At 34.4% G+C, this 26,674-nt stretch overlaps 1 protein-coding gene across 30 annotated transcripts in view; it reads right to left on the minus strand.

Annotated features, from left to right (window-relative positions):
• The window catches only part of CCDC171 (coiled-coil domain containing 171), a 158,139-nt gene that overhangs the window by 50,844 nt on the left and 80,621 nt on the right, over window positions 1-26,674 (minus strand). For 23 of the 30 annotated variants that reach the window (XR_015281018.1, XR_015281019.1, XR_015281016.1 and 20 more), the window contains 5 exons: window positions 26,422-26,648; window positions 25,539-25,718; window positions 23,691-23,876; window positions 7,010-7,155; window positions 4,352-4,406 (listed from right to left, as the gene is read on the minus strand). Coding sequence is in view for 15 of the 30 variants with exons in the window: in XM_086869229.1 (XP_086725355.1) it covers window positions 4,352-4,406; window positions 7,010-7,155; window positions 23,691-23,876; window positions 25,539-25,718; window positions 26,422-26,648 (794 nt within the window). In the remaining 15 variants the exon portion in view is untranslated. Of the gene's footprint in view, window positions 1-4,351; window positions 4,407-7,009; window positions 7,156-14,523; window positions 15,277-23,690; window positions 23,966-25,538; window positions 25,719-26,421; window positions 26,649-26,674 lie in introns of those variants that run through there. The other 7 variants (XR_015281015.1, XM_086869232.1, XM_086869231.1 and 4 more) reach the window with 3 other exon arrangements.

Genomic DNA, 26,674 nt, shown 5'->3' on the forward strand with positions numbered 1-26,674 from the left:
GATAAGCCCCACAGCCCTGCTGGCAGCCCCTCTGTGAAAATGAATTTAGGAGTGAGAAAAACCCACCACACTGGGAGACAAGGAGGGAAGAAAAAGACTGAGTATCAAAGTCAGAGAAGAAGTGGGGCAGAAACACTTAAGGCACTGGATTAGGTATTTCCTTATAGCACAGAGGAATATGCTAGAACATATATCCACATCATATTCCATGAAGGATCCCATGCCAGAGCAGGTCCAGGAAATCCTTCAGGATAGTTCCCAAAGGAATGGGAGTCCATGAAGAGTCCACGCTGAAGCAGATATTCTTGAAAGATGGCAGCCCACATGGAGGGCCCACAGTGATGCAAGAAACAGCATGAGGAGGTGGGAGCAGCAGAGAGGAGTTGCTGTGGACTGACTGCAAACCCCTGTGCCTCATCGCATGAGCAGAGTGATCAAAAGTGAAGTTAAGATTAAAAGGCAGGTTATTGCTAATTTTTTAATTGTTTCTAACTCTTCAAATCAACTTAAAAAATAAACCAAAATAATTTTCCCAAGTTAGCTGCTTGACATGTGACAATAACTACTATACAATGTCTATCTAGATCTCAACACATGAGCTTTCTCATCCTGTTTTGTCCCCTTGTCCTCTTGAGGAGGACTGAGAGAGCATCTTGGTGGGCATCTGGCTGCTGGCCAAGGCTAACTTAAAAAAAGCACTCAAACTGAGTAGCAACACAAGGGGAAGGCTGAAGATTTTAGCAGAGATAGTGTAAAATTATTTCTTCCTCTGATGGGATTACAGGATCATAGAATATTCTGAGCTGGAAAGAACGCACAAAGGTCATGAAGTCTGCTCTTAAAAGACCAGCCCATACAGGGAATGAACCCACAACCTTGGAATTATTGCCATAACTACTAGATGGTTAACAACACATGTTAAAGAATCTAGTTATAGAAAATTTATAGATCTATTTATACAACCAGAATATTAAGAAATTAAAAAATTAATAATGGAATGCAGTTTACCAGCAAGCATAACAAGGGTTTATTTATAATAAAAATAACCTCAACTTTTTGAGGGGACAGTGTTTCAAGAAATAACTTACTTTTCATACATAAAAAAAGGACTGCCCAAACTGTCTTTAAAATAAGACATGTTCTTAAATTATTTTTTCTTTTTATTATTAGACTATTAAAGAAAATTCTTTATGTTTCAACTTCAAGTAGATGGAATTTCCTTTCCTCTTTCTTTCAGTAAAATTTAATTTATTTTTGTTATAATTTTGCTATTACCTTTTAGTAATCTTCAGTATTTTGAGAATAAAACTGAACCAAACCACAATCCTCTTGAGGTCTCTGTTTGTTCTTGGTGATACTCTGTTTTGATGTTTTAATTTGTTAAAACATCCACTTTGCATTTAGATATTTGTCCATAGTATATAGATGGTATAAGATGAAGAAAGATCTCTTATTTTATCAGGAACCTTTGTGGAAATAATTCATCTCCAGGAGTAGGATAAAGATAGCTAGTGTAACAAGACCCAGGGTAAAACAAAAAATAACCTTCTAAAGAACATCTTGTAAGTTATGAAGGACATGAAACTAGCTGCTAAAAATATTTTCTGTCTTAGCATATCCAGTGCTCAAGTTCTTTAACAGTTATGCTTCATAAATATTCATGAAGATTAAAAAGGTATCTCCGCAGTAGTCTTGAAAGAATCATTCTGGGCACAAGCATGCCCAAGCCCTTTTTGGCAAAGTCAAATGTATGATACTAGATGTCAGTCACAGTGAGGGGCAGAAAGGGGTGTGAATAATCTCTGGTCTAGTGGTATATTAGAAGCATGCACAAAAATTGTTTCCCTTGGCTCTGATTTCTCTTACTTTTGTTTGCTGAATGATACACCTTGGTATACCCAAAGGCAGATGATCTAGTGTGTACATTGCTGACTTCTGGAATTCTTGTAGGGACAGAATATGGAGAAGAATGAGGCCACTTTAATGGATCAGAGTATACTGTCTTATTCTGAGTCTAACTAAGATTACTAAGGATGTCTGTAAAATCCCTCTGAGATCTATAGGTAAAAATTTAGCATTATGCATTAATAATAGAGATCCTGAAGTGATGTAGTGGAATTTTGTGGACATTTGCTCATGAATACATCAACACAGAAATATCGAAACCTTAAATTTCAAACTACACTATGTAAAGCTGCAGTTAATAGGAGTACTTGTCCAATTTCAGTTGATTCTGAACTTTACCCATTTTCTTTTGATTTCTTTACTTAAAACAAAAGTAATTCCCAGAATTTCTAGTGGAGAAAAAACAGCTTGTGGCTCCTTTACTAGTATGTAATTCTTCATGTTCTGATTTTTTTACTGTATGGGAAACCTTTTCAGAACAACAGTGTAAACTTTATAGTTTACACATAAGCCATGTTTACTAATGCTAGTTACCAATTAGTTACCATTATGATGTAGGGTTTACATTTCAGATACTTCCCAAACAAAATCAATAATTTCCTTTTGTTCTTCTAGGAGAAATAGTATGTCAAATTTTGAATTATTTACAATCAGTTTTTTTAGTTCCTGCTGAAAGAAGCATCCTGACATTTCTAATTCTTATGTTTTCCTCATTCTTTAGGTTGACAAACCAGAAAGGATAAATTGTTTTGCTACTCATTAATGTTCTATGTGGGCCTAAAAGCTATGTACATCAAGAATTAAGAAGCAATATGGTAACTAAAATTTTCAAACAAAAGATGGCTGTTGCTCAATTAATTCACTGCATTGGGTTAATCAGTACTAAGCATGTGACCTTCTCTATAGCCTTTCCCCAAACACTTTAATCCTTGTGCATATAATGTCATTGCTTTTAAAACCAAAATATAACCTTGCAGTCCAAAACAATAAATTCTGAATGCCAAGGACATTACATGTATCTCTTGCGGCAAAAACACAACACTTTCTGCATGACATAAATTTTTAAGCTTTAAAGAAGCCAGTATGAAAAAGGTGAGGACAAAAAGCAAGACAGCCTCTACCAGCAGAGTTTGCTGCAACTAAAACACACAGTTTTAGGTTCTGTCACTTTCTTGAACATTAAAGGAAAGAGAAACTTGAAAAAAAGTATCTGAAAATTAAATTAGTTTTGGTGAACACAGAAACTAAAATGAAGAATAGATTCCCATGTTGCTGTGAATTCAAGATGTGGTAAGGGAAATTAACACTCCAAGGTAATAAAAACACTTATTTTGCTCTGTGTTTCTCTAGACTAAAGAACAGTTATAAAAAATCAACAACTAGAGCTACAGTTAAAAACAGTCCTTTTGACTAAATAATTAATATTAAAGCTTTGTTGGACTTTAAAATAATGTTATACCAGGGCAAAACTGTGCAAGTCAAAGAGACTACTTAAGGTTACTAAGCAATTTTAAAAAAATCCTAAAAATATCATGGAAGTTTCTGACTACAGGTTACAACTTACTGTCTTTTCCTTATGTTTTATCATGTATCAAATATTAAAGTAGCATTTGTGAGGTGCCCCAGCCCAGGGAGGCAGAGATTCAGTTTCAGATAAGCATTGTTAAAGTGAGAGGCATGGCTGTAAACTTGGCTGGTGTGAATTCTGAACTTCTGCTTTGGGAGCTGGGCCCTGTGAGCCCTGGAAGAGCTGACCCACCCCAGAGCCCTCGTGGGGTGTCAGCCCAGGAGTTCTGGTTGGATTTGAGCCCCTGGGGTTTCTCCCTTGCTGTGTTCCTAGTGGTCCCTGATCCTGAACTCCACCCTGGTTCTGTCCCTCAAAACCCATCACCCTGCCTCGGCTCAGGGCTCTCTGTCTCTGGATCTGAGTTTGTTCCTGTGCTGAATAAATGGTTTCATGAACAGAAGCCTGTCTCGTTTGTGTCCCATGCTGGTTCCTGGTAACTGTAGCTTCTCTGGAGGTGATCCTGCAGCTGTGGAACACAAGCATGCACAAAGCCATATGTTTTATGGCCACCATGCATATGACATCACCAAAAGACCTCTGACTTAATGGCACAGACTTAACTCCATAGAAATTGTCAGCTCTTTGGATGTTCAACAGTCTTCACTTGGTAACCAGAAATACTGCTTACAGTAATTAAGGGAAGGCAAGTGGATTTTATAGTAAGTTTTGTAGTAAGAAATAAGAAGTTCGTGTACTACAAAATTGTATTTTATTTCATTAAAAATGATTAGTATTTTTAGGATAAAAGAAGTTGAAGGTGGAAATAAACACTAAGAAATAAACACCTTAAAATTTCTACTCCTTCCCTCAGCAAAAGCAGTGGTAAAACTTTGATAAGTCTAGAAATACAAATCAGAGGAATCATTTTAAAATTCTTACCTTATGAAGAGTGTCTTCCACAGCTTTCATATGACTAATGATCAAGTCTACGTCTCTATTACAAGAGAAAAAAAAAGGTAGATCATAGAACTGAACTTCACCTGATTTAGAAATTAATTTTCTGCTTTTTAACTATCATGTCTTTTCAAATAATTGTTGATAATTCAAATTATTATGTTTTTGTCTCTCCTTTTTATATCCACAATGCAAACCTTAAAAAATAGTTCATGTACCACTATTGGGCATATTTCCATATGAAATTTGCCTCTATTGTAGTCTAATAGACTAGTAATTATCAGCATATTAATGAAAAACAGTTGTGTTCTTGGAGAGTTTTAGGTGTAAAAGGCATGTGGAATGGAATCTTCTAGCAGGAAGAGAATACATTCTCATACATTTCCAAAATAAGTCCAGCCAAGAATCATATCCTTACAAAAGGGAGTATTCTCTAATGACCTTTTGTAGATTAGGGCTTCAGTAAGAAAGACAGCTCTCATCAGCTATGCTGTCATGAAAAATCTTGGCCTCAATTCATGATTGATAGAAATAGAATTGAAGTTACTTAATACTGTATGACTAAGGAGAAAAGACAGCATGACCAGAAAAACACCACAGGAAGTCAAATGGATTCCATGGTAGAAAAGCTAATATACCTCAATATTCCAGGACTGTCTCTTATTTTGCCAGCTATGTGTATATTTTGTTTGAGCTTTCAGAATACCTAAACCAGAATCCAGAGAATCAGTATGATTTAGGCTGGAAAAGACCCATAAGATCACTGAGTCCAACCATTATCTTAGCACTGCCCAGCCCACCACTAAACCGTGGTTGTGTTCCCACGGGCCACATCTACACATCTTTTAAATACCTCCAGACTCTACAACCTCCCTGGGCAGCCTGTCCCAATGCTTGACAACTCTTTCAGGAGACAATCTTTTCCTAATATCCAATGCAAACCTCTCTTGGTATAACCTAAGGCCATTTCCTCTTGTCCTATTACTTGTTACTTGGGAGAACAGACCAAGCCCCACTTCACTACAACCTCCTTTCAGTTAGCTATAGAGAGCAATAAGGTCTTCCCTCGGCCTTTTTTTCTCCAGTCAAAATCATGGCATTCTTCCCCATGGAATGACGTCTGCCCTCATTTCTTGATTCATACTATCTCAACAGAAAATACAGGAATGTGGCCAGAAGAGTAGAATTGGCTTTTACATTCCTAATAAAGCCACATAGACTTCTTTTTTCAGGATCCCACCTTTCTTTGGATTAGATTGACAGGGTACTTGGTTGCTGGCTGGGTTTAAACCACAACACAGAGAAATTACCAGAAAGACTACTGTGTTTTTGTCAGGTTCACTGTTTCAGACACTTTTATTAATATTGCTTCTTACTCAGAAGAAAAGGGGAAAGAACTGCTAGCTACCACTACCAGAAAATCAAGGCAGAAAATCTCCTTCTCAGAAGAAGCTAGATATCTAGCTGTCTTTTACAGCTCTACAAAAATTTGGGAAAGAAGTTGAAAGACACCCATGCACTGTTTACAATCACTTAGGTCATGGAATGGAAATTAAAATTAGAGTTTCTGGGTAGGACCAGAGTCTATTTGCCTACTTTGCTTACATGTTCTAAAGGAAGAAAACAACACTTGCACTTTTATGAAGAATTGATAGAACCATGACTGGTTTGGAGTTTTCACATTTAAAAAACATTTTCTGAATATAAGAATGGCCATAGTGAATGATCCTTACTGGAGTGCATAAAATAGGTTGGGGCAGGGTGAAAATGAAAAGGCTTTTGAGAAAAAAATCCTTCTTTGGGTCGTAATCTGCTTTGATGCACTTATACCAAATAATGTTTGTCATTCTAATTAGCTTGTTAAACATATCACTGATAACTATACTAATTACATTATTTTGCTGGTACATAAGCCCCTTAAAGCTTCTAAGCTATTGTTCTTCAGATGTCAAATCTACCACAGGTATAATGAGAAATTTTAATTTTAAATTGAACTTTTTTTAAATCTTGGCCATGGACCAATATTATTCAAAGTGCATACTACTGTAGCAGTAATAGATAACAAAGTCTGAAAGGATTTATAATTTTATCTGACTATATAACTCTAAGAGGTTAGTAATAATCTCATTCAAGTCAATGGAACAGCTTTTGACTACCAATACTTTCAAAAATGGTCCCTGAACATTTCCTTCCACTCTTCAAGTTATAGTAAAAAAAGGCATGGGGCTTACATCAAATCTAAAACTCTCTGAAATCAGCAGAAATATCTATACTATTCCACAGATAAGTCTAGGTCCAAAATTGATTTCAGCCCCTTTAGAACAATCATTTCTTACACAAACAGAATGTGAAGGATCTACCAAAGAGATGTTGTCAAATCAGTAAGGTAATTGGCAGATAAAATGCTTATGCATTTTGGACCAAGTATTTGTAGCACTGTTATGGAATAACTACAGAAAACATAACATGTAGTATCTTGAACTAACAGTTTTCTTTTTCGAAGACTATCACTGAATTTCAAAGAGAGGCAGATGTACTTTTGTTTTCTAGCATTACATTAGCCAAGGCTAAAGCCCCGTGCATGAAAGTAAGAATTGATCTTTTGTCCGTTTTAAGTGATCTCCCCAAGGTCCCAGTGCTCACTTCGCTGCCACGCAGAGGGCACTCTCTGTTTCACGGATGCTCTCGCTCAGTCGACGCTTGTCCTGCTCCAGCTGGGTAAGAAGTCTATTTTGCTGACGCAGAAATCGATCTCTTCTTCTCAGCTCCACTGTTGCCTCAGAGAGACTCTGCAAGCAGACAGAAAGCAGAGTTACTTGTCAGCCCAAATAATTAACTTCAGTTTATGCCATAGGCTATTAAACAAAGTGGAAAACAGACTGACTGTGTAGTAGATTTGGACCAGTGCATACTAAGGTTTTATGAATCCTCAAGCAAAAACATTACCTCAAAAAAAAATTACGACTCAGAACCCCCCAGTTTTTAGTATATTGACTGTGTACAAATATATTTATAAAATAAAATTATTTTTTGATCAAGCATGGACATACACTATGCTATAATTACTATACTTACAAATACCAGATCTAAACATGAAGGAAATAATCAAGAGAACAGCTTTAAAGAACACAGAATATTCTCAAAACTTAATTTAAAATAAACATTAAAGAAAAGAATTCACAAAGAAAAGGAATAACCACAGAGGCATTTATTTAAATATTCTGCACTGTTCAGAAATTTCAGTAGAATGAATAATCTCATATTCTCTGTTAGTGCATCAAGTACAATCTATTTTATGGCGCTTTCACTATTTTAACATTAGTTTCCCAATATGCAAAATAGCACGTGTACTTTTAAAACATTTCTCTCTGGCTTAGAATTAACACAACATGCTTTAATCAATTCAGATTAATCCAACAGATGAAAAATAGCACACAGGACTAATTAATACAGAATCTGGCTGGTTGCTACTCCTTTCTGCTCAGATAAAACAATACATTTATAGGCTGGAGTATTAATAATTTGATTTCATAATTTTTTACATGTTACAGTTTACTTACAGCTGTTAATTGCCTTTTTAGAAAGAAATTATAATAGGTGGTTATAAACATTCTTTTACACATGGCATATTTCCTGATAGATTCTAAAATACAGTAGAGAAAGCTTCATAATTGCAACGCTGAGCTCTTGCACACCTGTTTTTCAAAATTTATGCATACATTTTCTGCTTAAATTCTAAGAATGCCCTGCATAATTTTTATTTGTACAAATGTGTACTTGTCCTGGATTGTGGAACACAGAGATGTACTATGCTGTAGATAAGTATGAAGAACAGTATATAGAAAATGCTGATAAAAATCTGGAGGGTGCTGAAGACTCAACTAATCTGAAGAAGTTTCAGACCTGCTTAAGGGTCAGAGGCACTTCAAAAAGCATTATGATAGATAAAATTTCTATAAAAGAGCAATCTACAGCATAGGCCTGCATAGGCCTGCAAAATAAACTGTGATCTGTGGACTGGCATAATCTTCTAATATTTCTAAAGAGAAAAGGCAACCAGTTACTTCAATGGTGGAGTATTTTGAAGGTACAGCACCATTACTTGAACTCTTGTTCAGGAATTTACAAAATCTAGGCTGAAATTAATCACAACTGTAAGAAAAAAAAATAAGTCTATTTAAGAAACTCTAAACCCAGAAATGTTAGTACTATTCTTGTTCAAATGACTGCAGGTTGAATAATTCTATTTTGACTCTTATGTTCTTATTTTAAATAAACAACTGCTATACTTTCCCTAAGAAAATATGAACACACAGATAGCATCCATCTTCTGCACAAGGATCTTTCAAAACCAGAAGTCTCTCTTTCAAAAATTCTACCCTAAAGCCACTGGCAGCTATCAAAGCCCTGTCTAAACAGAAGACTTTGTGAATTATCAGATTTTCAAAAATTTTATTTTTAATGTGGATTAGCATGGATAGAAGGATCCATCTCTAATTCAAAAACAAAGAACATTATCTTCTTCCAATTATTGTGCTTACTGTTTGCTTCCAACATTGAGGGAAGAGTTCTGAAAACCAAGTCAAGTAACGCCCCCCGCCCATATTCCCACCTTTGACAAACAGACTACACTTAAACACAGAACAAAGTCTCTGTTAGCAATGTTTGATCCAACCCAGTTTCCCATCTGATTGAAAAACCTGGTTTTAAGTAGTTTCTGCTAGTATTTTGATGCAAGAAATTTTTGATGTAGATGCTGTTAAATGGATTTTTTCCCCCAAGATACTAGCAGTCTGAAAGAGTAGAGAAAGACAGGATAATAGGAACATTATGCATATTTATTTCATTTTTATTATAGTTATCCATCTGCAGGGGTAGAAGAGTTGTTGGCTCCCACAAAAATCTTTAATTACTGACCACAAAGAGAGGAAAGACCCACCAGTCAAAATCTTCTGTCAGCTGCTAACTCATCTAGGTTGCTCATTGCAAGCACATGCTTATTAATGAGGCAATAGCAGGGCCTAACTTTTTTAAGGGGCATGCTCAGCAATCTACACTAGCTGGTGATGAAGCAATACATAAATGGTTAAATCAAGTATCTCACTGAAGAGCTGCTCTATTATGTTCAAAAAGAACCCCATTATTTACAGAAATCTCTAAAGGATTCAGTCTTTGTCTACTAGTAATATTGCAATATCTAAGCAAAATGGAAACTGATTTTAGCACTCCAAAGCAGTTTCAGCAATTATTTGAAGCTTCTAGCTACTGTGGGTTAAAGTCAAGCCTTGGCAATGTTCAAATACAGTGTGGTGTACTATAAAATAATGGCTGGTAAGCCTCTTTTTTTTTTTTTTTTCTTCTTCAGATTGATCTAATTAAAACCCTTGATAAACTTTATGGACTCTAATATTTCCAGCTGAGTGACTGAAACCAAGAGGGTGTGCCTCAAGGCAGCAAGGCAACAATGATAAGCAGCAGGTTAGCCACTAATTTCTCAGCTAGGGTAGATTGTGAAAGTGTGATGTTCTGATATCCAAGAAAGTGTTCAGGAGAGAATAGGATAAATCAAGTTTAATAACTCTGCTCCTAATTGTTCCCTCAATGCTCCACTCTAATTACTTGGAGAACTCTCCTGACTGTCACCTGATATTAAGTTGTTGGAGGCTGAGTGTGGAGCAGTGAGATAATCAATAAACATTTAGTGGGGAGAAGAATGAAGATCCCGTTAAGCAGTGGGAACCTGCAGCACCCAAAGCCCTTCTGCTCATGAGAAAACCTATGGGAGAGCCATAGTGATTGCAAAGCAATAATCCAAAGCACTGGTTTTAGGCTTTGAGGCCTTTAGGCAACAGTACATTTGAGAAAAAAAGGTTAACACGGTCACCCTAATTACAGCCCATTTTCACATTCTTCATATATAAGCAAAGACAAGCCAATTAGGTAGAAAGGAAGATAAGGGAAGTTTTATTTGTATACTAATTAAACCCCTGATGAAATTAAAGGAAAAACATACAGCTCTGTAATTGTGTCTGAGAAAGGTCACTTCAGGTTCAGTTATCAGAAAAGCACAGCCTTGAGATATTTCACTTAATCCACAATATAGCCCTTATTTTGCCCCCCAGGTCTTAGTATTTACAAAAATAAGAAAATTTCAAAACCTGATAATGCATTTATCTTGAAATGTTTTCTGTGGACAATTACAACCGTTAGAAAGTTGAGGCTAACTATGATAAGAGGAATGAAGGTTTTAAAAACCTAGTATGTTTGCACATAGTTCTGTGAAGATGCTGAGCTTTCACTTTCAAATACAAGTGATTCTGAAACAACTTAGAAGCTAAACTCCGCTTTATTAACATTCTATAAAATGCCAGTTATCTATCTTTCTCAGATTTTTAGGCATTTGGGTGCTAATTCAGACATCACTACGCTCCTTCCTCTCCAGTCCAAAATCTCATGTTTTCACGATTTTCGTTTTCATTATTTCATCAGTTGTTTTCAACAGAATCTTCAGAAGGAGTTTCCTTAAGAGGCATTTAGATTTAGACCTTTTTTCCCTCACAAATTAAGCATGAAAAGACATTTGTTGGAGAGAACAGCAAGCAACTGATAGCACAGAGGAAAAATCTCATTGGCTGTCTGTTGGTTTGGTCCTTCCACAAGCTTCCTTTAACAAGTTTAGGTTCTGCAGTGAGGAATCTTTTTATTCAAAACCAATTACAAAAAGAAATCCAAGTTTAATATTTTCATTCTTTAGAGGATAAAGAGGATGCTATTCAAAAGATAACAGATGGACAATCACTTTAGATGAACAATGACAGTCACAGTTTAAATTCATGCACAGCATATGTGACACATTTATACTAAGACTGTATTTTCCAAGATCAACTAAAGCTAGATCAAACTGCTTAGTAAATTAGATTTAAATTGCATAGACACAACACAGCAGTACAAAATATGCAAATACACTGCTGTATGTGTATAATGAACTAATTTGTGAAATTGAAGATTTTCTCTTTCAGATGAAGTTTTATATGTATATTCTTTATTTAGATGCAAAATATTGCATTTTAAAAATACATTCTGAAAACTGTCCTACACCCACAACTAATAAGATTTCACAATGCAAAAGAGTATAGAAACCAACATCCATTCCTTCCCCAGTTTAAACATATATCCCATTATCCTTGTTGGCAAACATGATCTCTGAGTGCTCCATCAGAAGTCTACAAGTAGCAGAGAAATCTGCAGTTTCAACTGGTTCAAATCCAACAGGTACAACAAGCTATATTAATATTTAATGTTTACCATATTTTTAGTGTGCACCACTGCAATGCAAACCAAGTACATCAGCTCAAACTGTACAGCTGAAATTCCACAGGATGTTTTTTGAAAAAAAATCTTTATTTATCAAAAAGAAATAAAAATTATGCTTCTTCTATCAAGACAGTGGATTAAAAATCTTAGGGTAAAAGGGTTCTGTGAAGAAAAAATTTGTAACTGAGACTTCTCATCAATACTTTAAAAAAATCAAACACACCTAAGAAGTACACTGAGACCTATGTCAAGAAATAAGATGGATTGACACTTCTCAAGTAGAAACTATCAAGACACTATTTCTGGATTCACTGTGTGTTTCACAATGTCTGCAGTAGTGTCTTAAAACAGTTTAAAATGAACTCCATGTGGCTGATCTGCTCTTGCAAAGGAGAACTGAGGCTGACCACCCATGACATCTCTTCAAAAATAAATTCTTTCCTATGCCCTTTAAATTTTGCTAGGAAAAAAATATATGAGTGCTCAAAAGGACACTTGAATGAGACGTATCTGCATTGCAGAAAAAAACAGTGATTTTTTTTTAACCTCTTTGCTATGGGACCTTCATCCTGACAACAGCAATCTTTTCATACGCTGGCATTGAGAGAAAGAACATACCGTATGACTTTTTCTCTGAAGTATATGATATAGCATGGAAGCAGTTAAGAATAGTTTATAGATCTCAGTGTATCTAACAAGTTGCAAAATGCTCTTCATGTCTTTGTTACAGCCTTGTGTAATGAGGTCACAGAGCATGAGTGGGTCTACTAAGCAAAACAAATATCAACCAGCACAATCATTTTAATAAAAAAACAAGAAAATACTGGTGAATCATAAGATACTTGTAGGCATATTTCCACATTTCTAACACAATGTCAAATACAATTGCTTGTGATTGTTTTATATGGAAAACCCTCATAATACTGGAGTACAAACTATGATTTATTCAAATCAATATCAAAAATGTCAAGCAAACATCTAAAGATTATTATGAGTTAAATGACAATACATGTAGCTCTAAAAACAGTTGTGATACATGGCTACAGTACAAGATCTAGAGCTCGCATATTAAGAAACATTTAAATGAAATTTTATTTGAGAGTCATTCAATAGATGGGGTAGGGAAAATGCACACACATTTTGCATGAGATTTTTCTTACAAAAGTCACTTGAAATTTGAGGCACTCATGTCATAAAAACAAATTATATTCATTACCTATGTATGTGAAACAGTTCATTTATTGACAGAAACATAGCCCTTAGACATCCAAGTAAGTTTAGGTACCTCAAACATCTCACCTGCAGTGATTCAGGCTGGATTACAGTGCCTCAAAGATTTACAGCTGCATTTAATATCTCTTTGCTATAGTGCAAACATTTCTCAATAGAAAATCTATCCTGATCAATATGAAAGGAATCTATTTTTCAACTGCATTAGCTCAAGATGTTTAGCAAAATATGACTGAATATGCTTTGTGAAGTCACTGAGTTATGTTTTAAAGCTATTGTGAATTAAAAGACTTTAAACACAGTAATTTAAACACTTTTAAATTAGCTTTTTCTGATTCATTTCACACAAAATCTCTTCCAGAGGACAGATCATATGCTCATTCAGCTTCAAAGTAAAACTAAACAAAACTTTTAAAGTAAAGTAATTACAAAATATAAACTGCCCACACATAGCCTAGATCGTCATGGACTGTTGAGGGAGACCCTTTTGAATAAGAAGATGCACTGGGTCTTTCAGATATACACTAATCCAAACAGAGAATAATTGAGGCCTACCTTTAAACTGTGTTTTGGAAAGTGATAAAGTACATTATAAAATATATGCACATTATAATTTAGAAATTTTAATCATGTTTTAAACTAAGTGAATTATGTTGGTATTACTGCAAAGAGGGATTATACCACTTAATAGAACAAATACAATTTTATAAAAATTCAGGCTTTATCACAATGAGTTTTAAGAATAATCCTTGAAGTGAGAATTTTTGGAATCACATGCATGGTGGAATGAGTACATGATCATTCACTCCTTATTCAATTTCTGACACACTACCTCAGGACTGATGCTTCTTTTTTCTCCTTAGAAACATAAATTTCTTTCCCACCACAACATTTAGCCCTTTGCAGTCACAGAGTAGAAAAGACACAGCCCTGCATATGTAGAAGATTTTCTGTGCTTTGGCAGTGTCATGCCTTTAAATCAGATACTTAAGAGACACCAAAAAAGGAGTAATCTTGGGGGCTTTCACTGTTACACTTTTTACCCTGGGAGACTCTCAGCCTTATAGCTGGTACAGTTCCAAGGTTTCAAAAAGATGGTTTACACTTGGATTCCCTTACAAAATATGACTTTTCATAACTGCCATGTACCTGTAAATGAGGCACTAATATTACAAGTGAAATCTGATGCTGTTCTGTAGCACTGTTTTCTGCAATACTATTAATTTTGCTACACATTATCTACTTGTGCACATTAGCACGCACTATGCAAGACAAAAACACAACTACCACTTAGACTTCATCTTCATTTTAAAAGTGATAATCTATCATATATACATACATAAAAATATTTAGTTCTGTATCTATGAGGACACAACATACTGCACCAATTTCTTGCACTTCATTTTAGCCTCAAACCATCTCTCTCTGATCATGTCCTACTGGTCTCAATGATCTTGCAATACCAGTGATATTTCTAAGCCCTGGAAGAGACTATTTTAAGTTCTCAAGAAATACTCTTCCATTAGATTTGTATAGAAATTTGCTCAGAATACTTCTGAATGGTAAAAGTCAGTTAAAACAATTCAGGAAACAAAAGAAAAAACAATAAAATCTTAACAATGACAACAATTTATTTACAAAGTAAATAACCACAATTTAATTTCCATTGTTTATTTAACAAGGAATACAATCTGAAGTTAAGGGGCATCTTACCACAGACAAAAGTCATCTGAGTCAGGGTAAATGACACAGCATTCTGCTTCAGAACTAAATTTGAGAAACAAATATTATGGTACCCTGTCTCTGTCTTCTCTCCAGACACCTGTTCAAAAAATGGGAGTACTAGGAGTCTTCAGAACAGTTTCAAGGAAATTTTTAAATAGAACTTCAGTTTCAGTTCTGACTACAAAAATATACTGTCCATAATCTCAATACATTGGTGACACCAGCGAAGTTTTTTTACTGCTGCAGGTTGTTCTGCAGCCCTTTATTGGAAGAGGCTGCTGCACAATTCCACCAGATAAAAGTGCATTAATATGAGCCGTCACATTGAGGAGTTAGGGCAATGCCAAGAATGTCAATTAGTGCCACACAAAGGTTTCATCTTTCTTCATAAAGAGTTTTTGATTTTCTTTAATTACTTAATTAGACATATCTCTTTTTTTTAGCATGACACTAACATTTATGTGGGCTTCACAAGATTTATCACTTTATAGAGTTTATATTCAGATACTGCATTCCCCTTCAGAAGAGTTCTGACCAAACCATACATGCAAGGTATGTGTGTTTTCACAGAGCCCCAAATGTTATTTAGTGCATGAATATTTTATTTGAATATCAGGCCAGCCACATCCTGCATGATGTACCTGCAGGGAGAAAACACACATACTTGATTATCCCTGTTACTTTCTAAACCTCAATAAAATAAGAAAGAATTGATAAATATGTAATTTTATATTAAAAGGTCTATTCTTCAACACAGGTCACCCTTATCCTTCCGTTCATTAAAAACTGAAGAGTAGTCACCTTAGCAGGAAAAAACAGATACAGTAAAACAAAATGTAACTTACATAAAAGGCAACTTTTAAATCATTCTATTGATAAAGCATCAAAGATATATTACATCCCAATATTCAGTAAGGAGATCAAAGTGCTATAAAGACATATTGATTTGATTCCTCACTTCCTTCTGGATATGCTTTGAGTCATACCAAGTACCAAACAAGAACACAAAGCTTAAACAAAGAGTAAGTTTCCCTGAAAATACATGATCCTGAAACAGGGTAGTTAAACAGTGACAGTGATAAATCACTGCAACTGTAAAACTGAATTATTATTTGTCTCTTTTGGTGTATTTCCTAACTCCAAGACAAAATTGTACCATGATGGTACAAAATTTGGAAAGTTATCTATTTCACTCACCTATGGAAATGACAGTTACAAATATGTCTATTACTAGGTGATACCACACAACCAATTATTTTAATAAATTATGATTAACTTTTTCTAAGAACACTTATTTCTTCATTCTCACACCTGAGAAATTTTCCTGTATAAAAATGAAGTAGTATTTATAAATGAAATATTGGGACTGCTATTTAGAATTGAGTATCTTAATATAGTAACTCTAAAATCACTCAATTTCTTATTGAAAAGTTGATAGACAAACAAAACAAAACACTAACAAAAGCCCCAAAATACAACAGCACTTAAGGTGCTTTCACTTTAACAAGAATGAACTGGAAACACTTTAAAGTCTTTTTAACTTAAAAGTAAATAAAAAATGTAACAACAAGAACCTCACTGGATTTTCTATAAATACATATTGTAAAAGACAACATGATAAATAATGCAGAATAAAATATAACTTCTGTTTTGAGTTTGCTTCCCTGCTATAATCTTGAAGAGCTTCCTTACTCTAATAGAGGACAGCGTAGGTACAGATTTTGGAAGCTTAAATTGGTATAAATTTTGAAAAACCTTCCCCTTGAAAATCATTGCATACTTAATGAAGTGTCAAATTAAATTAAAAGATCAAATTATATGAAGGATAGACCCGGCTGCTGTCATAGCATGCAGCCAAGGGAATACAGGTGCAAAGGAATGCATCTCTTGTTTTAGTCTTATGCCAGTTAGATAAGATACTTAATTATATTTCAACAGTTTAATTATATTTCAATAAATATTTGAAAGATTTTACTTCTGGTTTGACAAGAAGATATAAAGTTATTTACAGAACTAGCTGCGCACAAAGAGAAAGGGAGAACATGGGAAAACATGACTAAGGTGTACAGTTGAAAGTCCTACACATTAGTATCTATACTACCAGGAAAAATAGGGTATAGAACACCTTCTGTAAAAAATCACATGCTGTTTTAAAGATCTATTGATTCCCTCTGCACATCTCAAGGTAACACAATTACTTTGTAGTTGATCCAATAATATAACAAAGATCTCCCAGGCACTGGATTTACCAAGAAGCCTTTTAGTATTTTTGAGGGAAAACTGAAAGATAGTTGAAGGTCTTGAAATAACAGGGATAAATGTTATGTAAGTACATATGCTTAATAACCACATGCTGTAATTACACAATAATCCCATTTTTCTTCCAAATTACTTGTCAATAAATTTTCTCACTGCACTATAAATTCCAAGGTCATGGACAGAGGTATTTATTAGTATAATTACAATGCAGAAATAAAACCATTAAGCTTTTAGATCCTGATATTGTTCCATTTATTCTCTCCTTTCCCCAAGGGGGAGGCAAATAGTTCCTACAAATGGTATACCCAGAAAATATTGGAAGCTATTTTTAAAAGACTAAAAATGTGCTGGTTCATGCAATTACTTTGTTAAAGTTATCTTTTCTCTTTATCTAAACTTTGACAGAATGTTAGATCTATCTTCTTTTTAATACTATAGTGCAGCAAACAGACTCCGGATCAAAAGTATTCCCTGAAATAAGCAATGTTACTACACTATTAACAGTAGAGCACTCTGGATTTCACTGTGCACCAGTTGGCCATCTATTGGACCAAAAATCCCAAGGTCTCAGCCATCTGTCGAGATGTAACTTGCAGTCCAAATCTGTGGACTTTTGTTTCCACAATTTCATTATCCCTAGGCACCAGTCTGTCTGTCTTGGTTACTTGCCTTCTTCCACAAACCACCAGAAGGGCAGCTAAGCGCATGACTCATAAAGTGACTGTTGAAATGAGACTACTGAATCAGACTAGCTTGAACAAACTTATTCCATAATTTTTGGGAGAAGGGTAAACCTATTCTTACCTGGAACTTAACTCCTAGTCATAATTAGCTTTCAAAGATTAACTAAAGTGATATTACATAATCATGACTTATTTCCGTGTTCTATCTCAGTGTGTAAGTTACATACCAATTGATTGAATGGTGAGAGCATTTTCTCAGAGTTATCTTAAACTCCTCAGCAAGCTAAAAATAAAACATTATTTTTTTCTTACTTAGGGATTAAGCATTTTCATATTTATTAGATAAATAATGTTTACATCTGATTAGATTGAACGTAAATGTAATAAACTGCCAATTAATTTCATTCTTCTTCCAATGTAAAGTAGCAGTAATTTGGATATAATTTTATCATTTTCTTACTATACAAAGATAGTAAATAATATACCTAAATAATATTTTTAATACCAACAATAAAATACTGTAATATAATAATTTAGGAAAATAAAATGTACAGCTGGTGTAAAAACATGTTCAAATTCCAATGTAAAACCTTAACATTGCTCAAAAATTAACTATTACGTTCAATTTGTAAAACTAGACAAAAGAAGAAATGCAGAGAAATGAAACAGAAATACAACAATAATGATGGTATCCTTTCAAAATAAGAACTTCCAACTAAATTATGGTTGCATGACGTGTACTACAATATTTTTCATTGTTGCACTGACCTTCATATTAACACAAACATATAACGAGTTCATAATCACAAATTCTAACGTTATTCTTCCTCCAATTCTGGTCATGACTTAAACATTTTCCAGAAAGCTTGACTCAGAAAAGTTAAGGCAGACCTTAAACAACTTGGTTGATAGTTGCTCAGCTGCTTCATTGATGACTACAGCACAAAAACAAGTCTAAAAGCCATGTACTGACTTCAGTCTCTCCAGACTAATGCTAATACTGATGAATGTTCTAAGCACAGAACAAAGGAAATACACAGATTTAACAACCTGTCTAGGAACAAGTTCTTCACTCAGAGGGTTGTTGGGCACTAGAACAGCTCCCCAAGGTCACAGCAGCAGCCTGACAGAGCTCAAGAAATGTTCAGATAGTGCTCTCAGGCACATGGGATGACTCAAAGATGGTCCCATGCAGGGCCAGGAATTGGACTTTGATGATCATTGTGGGTCTTTCCCAATTCAACTCCAATTCAATTAATCTCACTCCCTGGACAAACCACAGAAAGGTGAAATTTCAAGTGAAGTTTAAGTGCAGAGATCTGAAATACAAATTCACTAATAATAACAGAATGCAGACTTTATCTAGGTTTTTCTTTTGCAAAAAAGAACTCTCAGGTCTAGCTCACACTATCTATGTGTCGTTCTATTATGTAAAGACAGCAGCTGCTAGAAGGAAGCTCCCTTCCAATAAACCTTAATTCCATATACAATGCATTGCAATCTACAAAAAAAAAGCACAAAGGATCAGCTTTATGAGAAGCTTCTAGTTAACCTAAATCTTTGAAGACTAAGAAGTTAGCAGTAGTGGAAGTTATGTAATAGAGCAGAATGAACAGTCCTACTTACTTTACAAACAGTGTTAACACAAATTGAAATACCTGACAAATCTCTTAAAACTGCAATTTATTGTACTAAAAATCACATTCCTCTTTCAACTAAGAACAGAGCAGATGACCATACTAATCCATTCTTACCTACTTTATAAGTTATTTAGGTGTTCAGAACCTAGACAGTATGGAAACTATAAAAAAAGAAAAAACAACAACCCCCCCCATCTAATTGAAGAATTATGAATTTTAGTTTCTAACTTCCTCAGAAGGGAGTTTGCTTCTCTTTAACATGCTAAACTTCATTAATAGAAATTCTATTCTCTGTTAAGTTAGATCCTAGCTGTAATCAGCTATACTGCTTTCTTTAAGGAACAGCCTTACATTTAATCGGGCAATGCACAGAAATGCAGTTTCTTGACAAAGAGACAAACAAGTTTTTAAAATCAACAGTATCCCTCAGTGCATCCAAATTCTAGCAATATTTTCAACTTAAGATGTCAGAGGAAAAAGATCTCAAACACTATTTCTGTTCTTACTGTTACTGCAATCTTTCTGAGAAGCATGAAAATCACTTGATCTTCCTCATGTAAATGAAGTCTTTTAACCTTTCTCCAAGTTAGAATACTGCAGCATTGTTAGAAGTAAGTGTAAAACCCACTCAACAAAGTATGTGCTGTGGTATTAGTAAAAGTGGTATTAGTAAAAGAAATTGTGTAAATATTTGAAATCATCTTTCAGAAAAAAATATACAACTGTAAATATATGAAGAGGAAAAGAAATGAAAAGAAGAAAAATGTGTTCACCTTCACCTCAAATTCACCTGAGAACTGAGAGCCTGCTGAGGGAGAACATCCACCTCTAAGAAACAGATAAATCCCAATCTTCATCTGAATCTAATGAATTCAGATATGTCTGTCTGGTGAGGGGTACTCTGGACAGAGAATATGTCTGTATGATTTGAATGATATAGGTATTGAAAATAAACACTCCAAATCTTCCCACCAGAAAACATCTTTATGTGAGTGTTATTAAAGCATTTGGATGAGATTTTTTTTCTCATTTATTCTGTCATAAATTAATGGCAGCTTCACTAAACTCAGCAGATTAAACAAACCCAAAATTTAGGGTACCTTCTTCTAAAAGAAGTATTGTTTTGTTGAGGCATTTTGGTATCAAGTAATATGATTTAACATCTATTGCACTGGAGCTATTAATTAACTATCTATAGAATTTATTCCATAAATAGAACCTTAAAAATATGCTATTTTTATTACATGCACTAACATACCTAAAAGGAAGTAAATATATAGACTGTACATATCAATAGGAAACAAAAACACTTTACTTGATTAGACCAGCCAGTATCAGGACTTAAAAATACATCTGTTATTGTCACCTGTTTATCATTTGTGTAAAAGTTTCTCTTCAAAGAATGAGGAATCAGAGCAAATGATTCACCTCATCTAATAAAAAGAAGTGGTGTTAAAGAGTAGCTTAGTTCCAGCTGACCTTGAACGTAATTGGCTACTTTGGATGTCTCTATGGTATATGCCACTAAGAAGATAAAAATATACAGGATTAAAATCTGAACTGATAAAGCTAAGAAATTAAGTATTACTCCTTTAATAAGCCTACTTTATGAAAGTACATGAATACTAAAATATCTCCTTACTGATTGCTGTTGAACTGTGAATAAGTTTAAAAATAAGCTATCAAAAATGGAAGTATCTAATATTTTAATTTTCTTCTTCTTACCTGTTTAAAAATTATGAATAAAGAATTCAAAGCATGTCTATTTTTTTCACTCCATTTTTCACTCTATTCTATCTGACCTTACTTGTATGTCACCACACTCACCAAATTTTTATATACACTTAAGTCTATGCAAGTAATATTATTTTGTACCTTAAGATGAAAATGGAGTAATTTTTTTTCTATTTTATTTTTTACAGTACAACAGTAAAATTTCTTTTCTTTTTTTCTGTCTTACTTAAGTGCTTAAAAACCTATGCAGTTGTAAGAACACTGTTTTACAAGGGCAAAGTTGATTACTACAAAGCTGAGATTGTTTCACTGTACTGCAAAATGAGAGCTACAAAAAGCTCCACAAAAACAAATTTTTTAAGTCACAAAACCTAATTAAGCTAAAGAAAAAAGGTCTGTCAATTAAGATGCCAAGGCAAAGGCAGAGACCATTTCTTACTGTTGTGAATAAAGGTATGAACAAGATTGGGATGGTTAACTGTGGGAGAGAAAGAGACTTTTACTTGAATTTTAAATACCAAAACATATAGAGCTCAAAATTTAAGAAGCACTTTTACTCCATGGTATCAAAGCATTATATTAGACTGCCACTTGAATTTCAAAAGTACTTATTTAACACAGGTTTAGAACTGCAAACACAATGATAAAAAGTGAAAGGTGAAATGATGATTTAGGATGCATGCATTGTAAAATTGCATCTACATGGCTAAAAAAATGAAGCACCACTACATCATTAACATGTCCTGACATGTTACCACAATTGTTCTTGTCTCCTTTTTTGACACATATACAAATTTTGATATATATACAAATACATGCTCTTACAACCAAAAAGCAATTTTGTGCTATCTTTTGTAGCAAATTTCATGAAAAAATTAAGAGATATCAATTAATATTCAAAGCTGAGGGACAGTACACAGCAACAAGCCTACAACTTAAATTTGTTTAAAAACTCCTCAGTGAGAAGGACTGAATTACAAGGTAAGAAACCAAATCAGTGTACCTGTAAGTAGTAAACGTCAGCCCTAAGGTTTAATTTGCCAATGTTCTTTGCCTTCATCATATCACCTACATTATTACATTGCACTGTATCTTTAAAGCTTTTAGTAATAAGCATTTTACACTAAATGAAGCTGTTACAGTACCAAACAACTGTTAAAGGACTGTAGAATTAGGATGCATTTTGGGATTACGACTGTCTCAAAAAAAATGGTATGTAGCCTTCAATTAATAAAAACAAGAACCTGTGAAATGTAATTCAGTATCCAGTGATCTGTGTAACATATTTGTTTAAAAGCTCCTCCTATATATTAACTGCCTACAATTGACCTTTTTCTTAATTGTCTCTAAATAAATGAAAAAGTCTGTTTTAGGCAAAGTAAAACATGGTGAAAAAACATGTATTATATGTATAAAAAGTAGACATAAATGAAGATTTCAAATAGGATTTGTCTTCTAGTCCTTCCATTCTTTTTATTCCTAATAGCTATTTAAAAATCTTGAATCAAGCATTTCTCAAAGAAATCAAACGCAAGACTAACAGCTTGTATATACATGGCAGTTATATCAGAAAGAAAATAGCAATAGAATTAACAAGCAACCTGAAAACACAACAAAGTTTATTCTTCCATTTAAATGAGACACTCAAAACTAGGGAATTGTGAGGGAGAAAAAAAAAAAACCACAAAAACCAACAAGTAAATTGGAAACATCAGTGTTTTTCACCGTTAGTGAGGTAAGGAATTTTTAGTAAATAATACCACTAGTGAAAACCTTCCTTAATAAATTTAACAACATTCTTCAGCATCCTCCACTATACATCACTTCAAATCTCCACTTTGCTGCAGTTCATCCTCCTTGACATCCACTTTCATTGTTATATTTTCAATATTTCTGACATTTCTACTGGTTTTGTAGCTTGGATCATTTTGGTTTTCCTCCTGCTTGGCACTTTTTCACTCAGAATTACAAGTGCTTCTATTTCTCAAAATACTAGTGAAGCAGTCTCTTTTGCTCAGTTGTCAATTCACAGAAAAATACTGGAAGATGGAAAGACAGTAGTAGGGCTGAAGAGCAGACACAAGCAGCAAAGCTTTCTTTAAACAGAAAATAAATAAAAGCTGCAGAGCTCAGGTCACCACCCATTACTGGCTTGCCATCACAACCTTTTCTCTCTTCCCATGTTAGATATACATCTGGTTTTAAACCTCTAATACTATCTGTGTTCCTTTGTTTATTATCAGAGATTCTAATAACATCATCTTTTCCCTCATTACTTGGTATGTCTACAGAAAATTCTAAATTCTGATGAAAAAGGATTTCTCTCTATTGTCACCTCACACATTCCAAACTGACAAATGTATTCTCCACCCTAATATTATATTCAGGGAACAGACAATTCAGGTTTTAAAATATTATTGTGACCTCTATCAAAAATCAAAGTATCCCTGTACGTTTTCATTTATTTTTTCATATAAATTGCAGCTAGATCTGCTGTCACCTGTGTCCCCTATAAATTTCTGACACTTCACATATATTAGTGTACATCACCCAGTTCCAAGAGCAGAAAAGTGATGTTATACCTTGAAGAATCTTGACAGTGTTTCTGAGTACCCTAAAATTTCAATGGGCTATGTAGTGTGTGTGTGTGCATTTACGTTTTATTTGCACAAAAACGATGATATTTGGCTTATTCACCAAAAAATAAAGGTGCCTAATTTAGAGCAATAATCTTCTTACCTTTACAGATTCACTTAAGACGTGGGTTTTATCTGCTTCTTCACTGGATTGCAATTCTAGTTTATTATTTAACTCCTGTAGTTGTTGTGCTTGTTCATTCAAAAGCAATTGTGCCTGATGCTCCCGATGTAATGCATTATTTAATTCTTGACATACACCTTCAAACCTCTCAAGGGTGATTAATTTCTAGTAAGAGAAATAAATTGTGTTTGGTTATGTAACTATACTTACCTGCTTACATACTTACCAAGTTCCACTTGCAAACACATTGAATTCTAAAACAAAAGCATGCCAAAGGTTATTATTTATTTAGGATTTTTAATTCAAAGACAGACCACCAAGCAATAAAATGGTCAGACAACTTTATTCACTATATTTTTTCAAAATAGCATTCAGCCTACTTTAAATAGTATGCACTTGCTATTCTATTCAAATTAACACCCTAGACTGCAAAGAAACAATATTTAGAAGGAAATATGCAGATCAATGTCCCACATTTTCGTGTGTACCTTGTTAACCCTTGTAAATGTCTTCCTGAACTCTTTCTCCCTTTCCAAAATTGTTCCAGAAAGACAAAATAGTTCTTCAAGTAAACTCTTTGTCTTCATTTGAAAGGCAATCTAAACTGTGGTAATTTGTGACAATGTTTCAGAACTGTAAGCAATAAAACCCAATATGAGCAATACCAAAAATAAGCAGATATAATTTTGTCTGAGTAAAAAACCCCCAATATTTTACCAGGAAAAAGAATGGATTTGACACCGTCTGTTAAATAGTCTCTGCCTGGTGTCTTGATTCGGACAATCAAGTCCCAAACGGGGCAATCAAGCGTCTTGAGTGGGACACACTGACAAGTCTACCAACTCGGCTTCAGTACCACTGTTGGTCACAGCTATAGAAAACACTGCTTTTTCTGGGCCACAACTGTTTTGGTTTACTGTGTACCCGTTGAGCACATATGTGTAAGATTTCTTAACTATTCACTATCTCAAATACTTCAAACATATATTCAATTCTGACTGCAACAAGAAATAAACATGGTAGGAAAGGTGCTTAGTGAACCTCCAGCATGCTAAGCAAGACAAGTTTCTTCCCCTCCAAGGATGGCAGGTGCAGTTCTGTACATATGACAGGGGTCTGAGAACCCATCGAATGGCACCAACCCCTCAAACACCATGTCCATTAGTCACAATACTGTGGTTTCACACAGTTAAGGAACCTTTTTGTTTTGTCTTTTTGCTTCTGTTGGACAATGTTATTTACAGGTTAGCGAATGCAGAGTGTTTAAGTAAATTGATCAGTGACAGCTAGGCATCAGAGGAATTTGGTGCATATATACTAGCAGGCATGTAGAAGAGGGCCTTTTTTCCCCTTCCATAAACTTAGTCCTTCATGGGAACAGCTGCACTAAAATTTGCATTGACTAGTTCAGGGCATCAAAGATACAGTAAAATGTCTATCATAATATTCAACAATATCCACAGAGTTCATACCTCTTGAAGTTCTCATGGACGTACTTATTCAATGCCCTCATGGCAGCTGACTTTGCTGAAGTGAAATCTATAAATGCTTTTTGGGTATATAAATCACATCAATATTTTCAACATACAGAAGAAAACCTGGTTGCTGAAGACCAAACATGTAATTTATAACACCTCATTCTACAAATCAGAAACTCTTGTGGAAGGGAAGCCTTTCTAAACACATCTGAATTCTAGTTTAGTGACATTTACAACACAAATATTTCATAAAATTATTTTATTATTAGAATGATTTTATACTTATTTTTCAAAAGAGCACACAAAAACACATCTTATAAGCAGTCACCTCTAAATCAAATATACTTACTTGCTTATGCATATTTAATTGCTCTTGAAGGCTCTGGGCTTTGTCTGCTTCTTTTTTCATCTCACTGAAATTCGATTTGAATTCTGCAAGCTGTAGGCGCAGTGAGCGGCGTTCCACTTCTGCTGTATGAAGTCTTTGTGTAAATTCAAATATTTGCTTCTGCAAGGATTCTATGTTCTTCTAGTAATAATAAATAACAAATTTATCTGCTTTAACATGAACTATTTAAACAATAAAAGAGTCACATGTAATACCCAAGCAAATTAGAAAAAGTTCTCATTTTGTCCATCATCTCTAAGACACAGGAGTGCAAAAAAGTGAACCTGTTTCATCTACTCCTGAGGGTAACTGAAAATTATGTTTTCAACGAAGTACCATTTTAGATAAAGCCCACAATAAAAGACCAATTACTTCAGAAGGTTTCTCCTTTCCCTCTGATTATAGGGTAGAAGGCTATTTTTACTGAAAGATAGAACACAAAGCAGGAGAAAACAGAATAAAAGCAAAACAACAAAAACCAAACAAATAAACAACTCTCCCCCCCACCCCCAAAAAAAAGCACAGCAAAAAAGTCAACCCCATAACATTTAGTTGAAGCCAAAAGCAAGTTAGCTCTTACAAAGCAAATACAACTTTGACAGAAATTTTAAAAAACCCTTTTTCTTGGATACATCAAATCTCTTAAAATTCTTTGACATAAAAGGAAAAATATATTCATGCTTCTGGGTGTTAGGAATTCAACTTCTGATGTCTACATAGTTGATTTCAATGCAACAATCTTATAAACTGAAACAAAACTAATGGTACTATCAAGAGAGCTTCACCCTAACACTTGGGCCATGAACCTACTGCTTACATGAACTAGGACTATAATTATGCATACCAGACTGGATACTCTGTCACACAATCCAGCTTCCAGGGCCTGGGTATTTATTTTATTAAGTCCACGAGCCAGGCTCTGTACCAAGGAGTCTTCCTCCAGGTAGGCAATGTACTTGCTGCGGTCTAATGGAACCATCTCCATTACAACATTTAGTTTGTCCATAAGTTTTGAAAATGAATTCCTGGCTGCACTTAAAAGTAACTTTCCAGAAAGCCAGGACTTTGTACCTTTAGAAAATACAAAAAACAAAGAC

Source organism: Cyanistes caeruleus, chromosome Z (assembly GCF_971803275.1).
Source record: "Cyanistes caeruleus chromosome Z, bCyaCae1.hap1.1, whole genome shotgun sequence".
Classification (NCBI taxonomy): Eukaryota; Metazoa; Chordata; class Aves; order Passeriformes; family Paridae; genus Cyanistes; species Cyanistes caeruleus.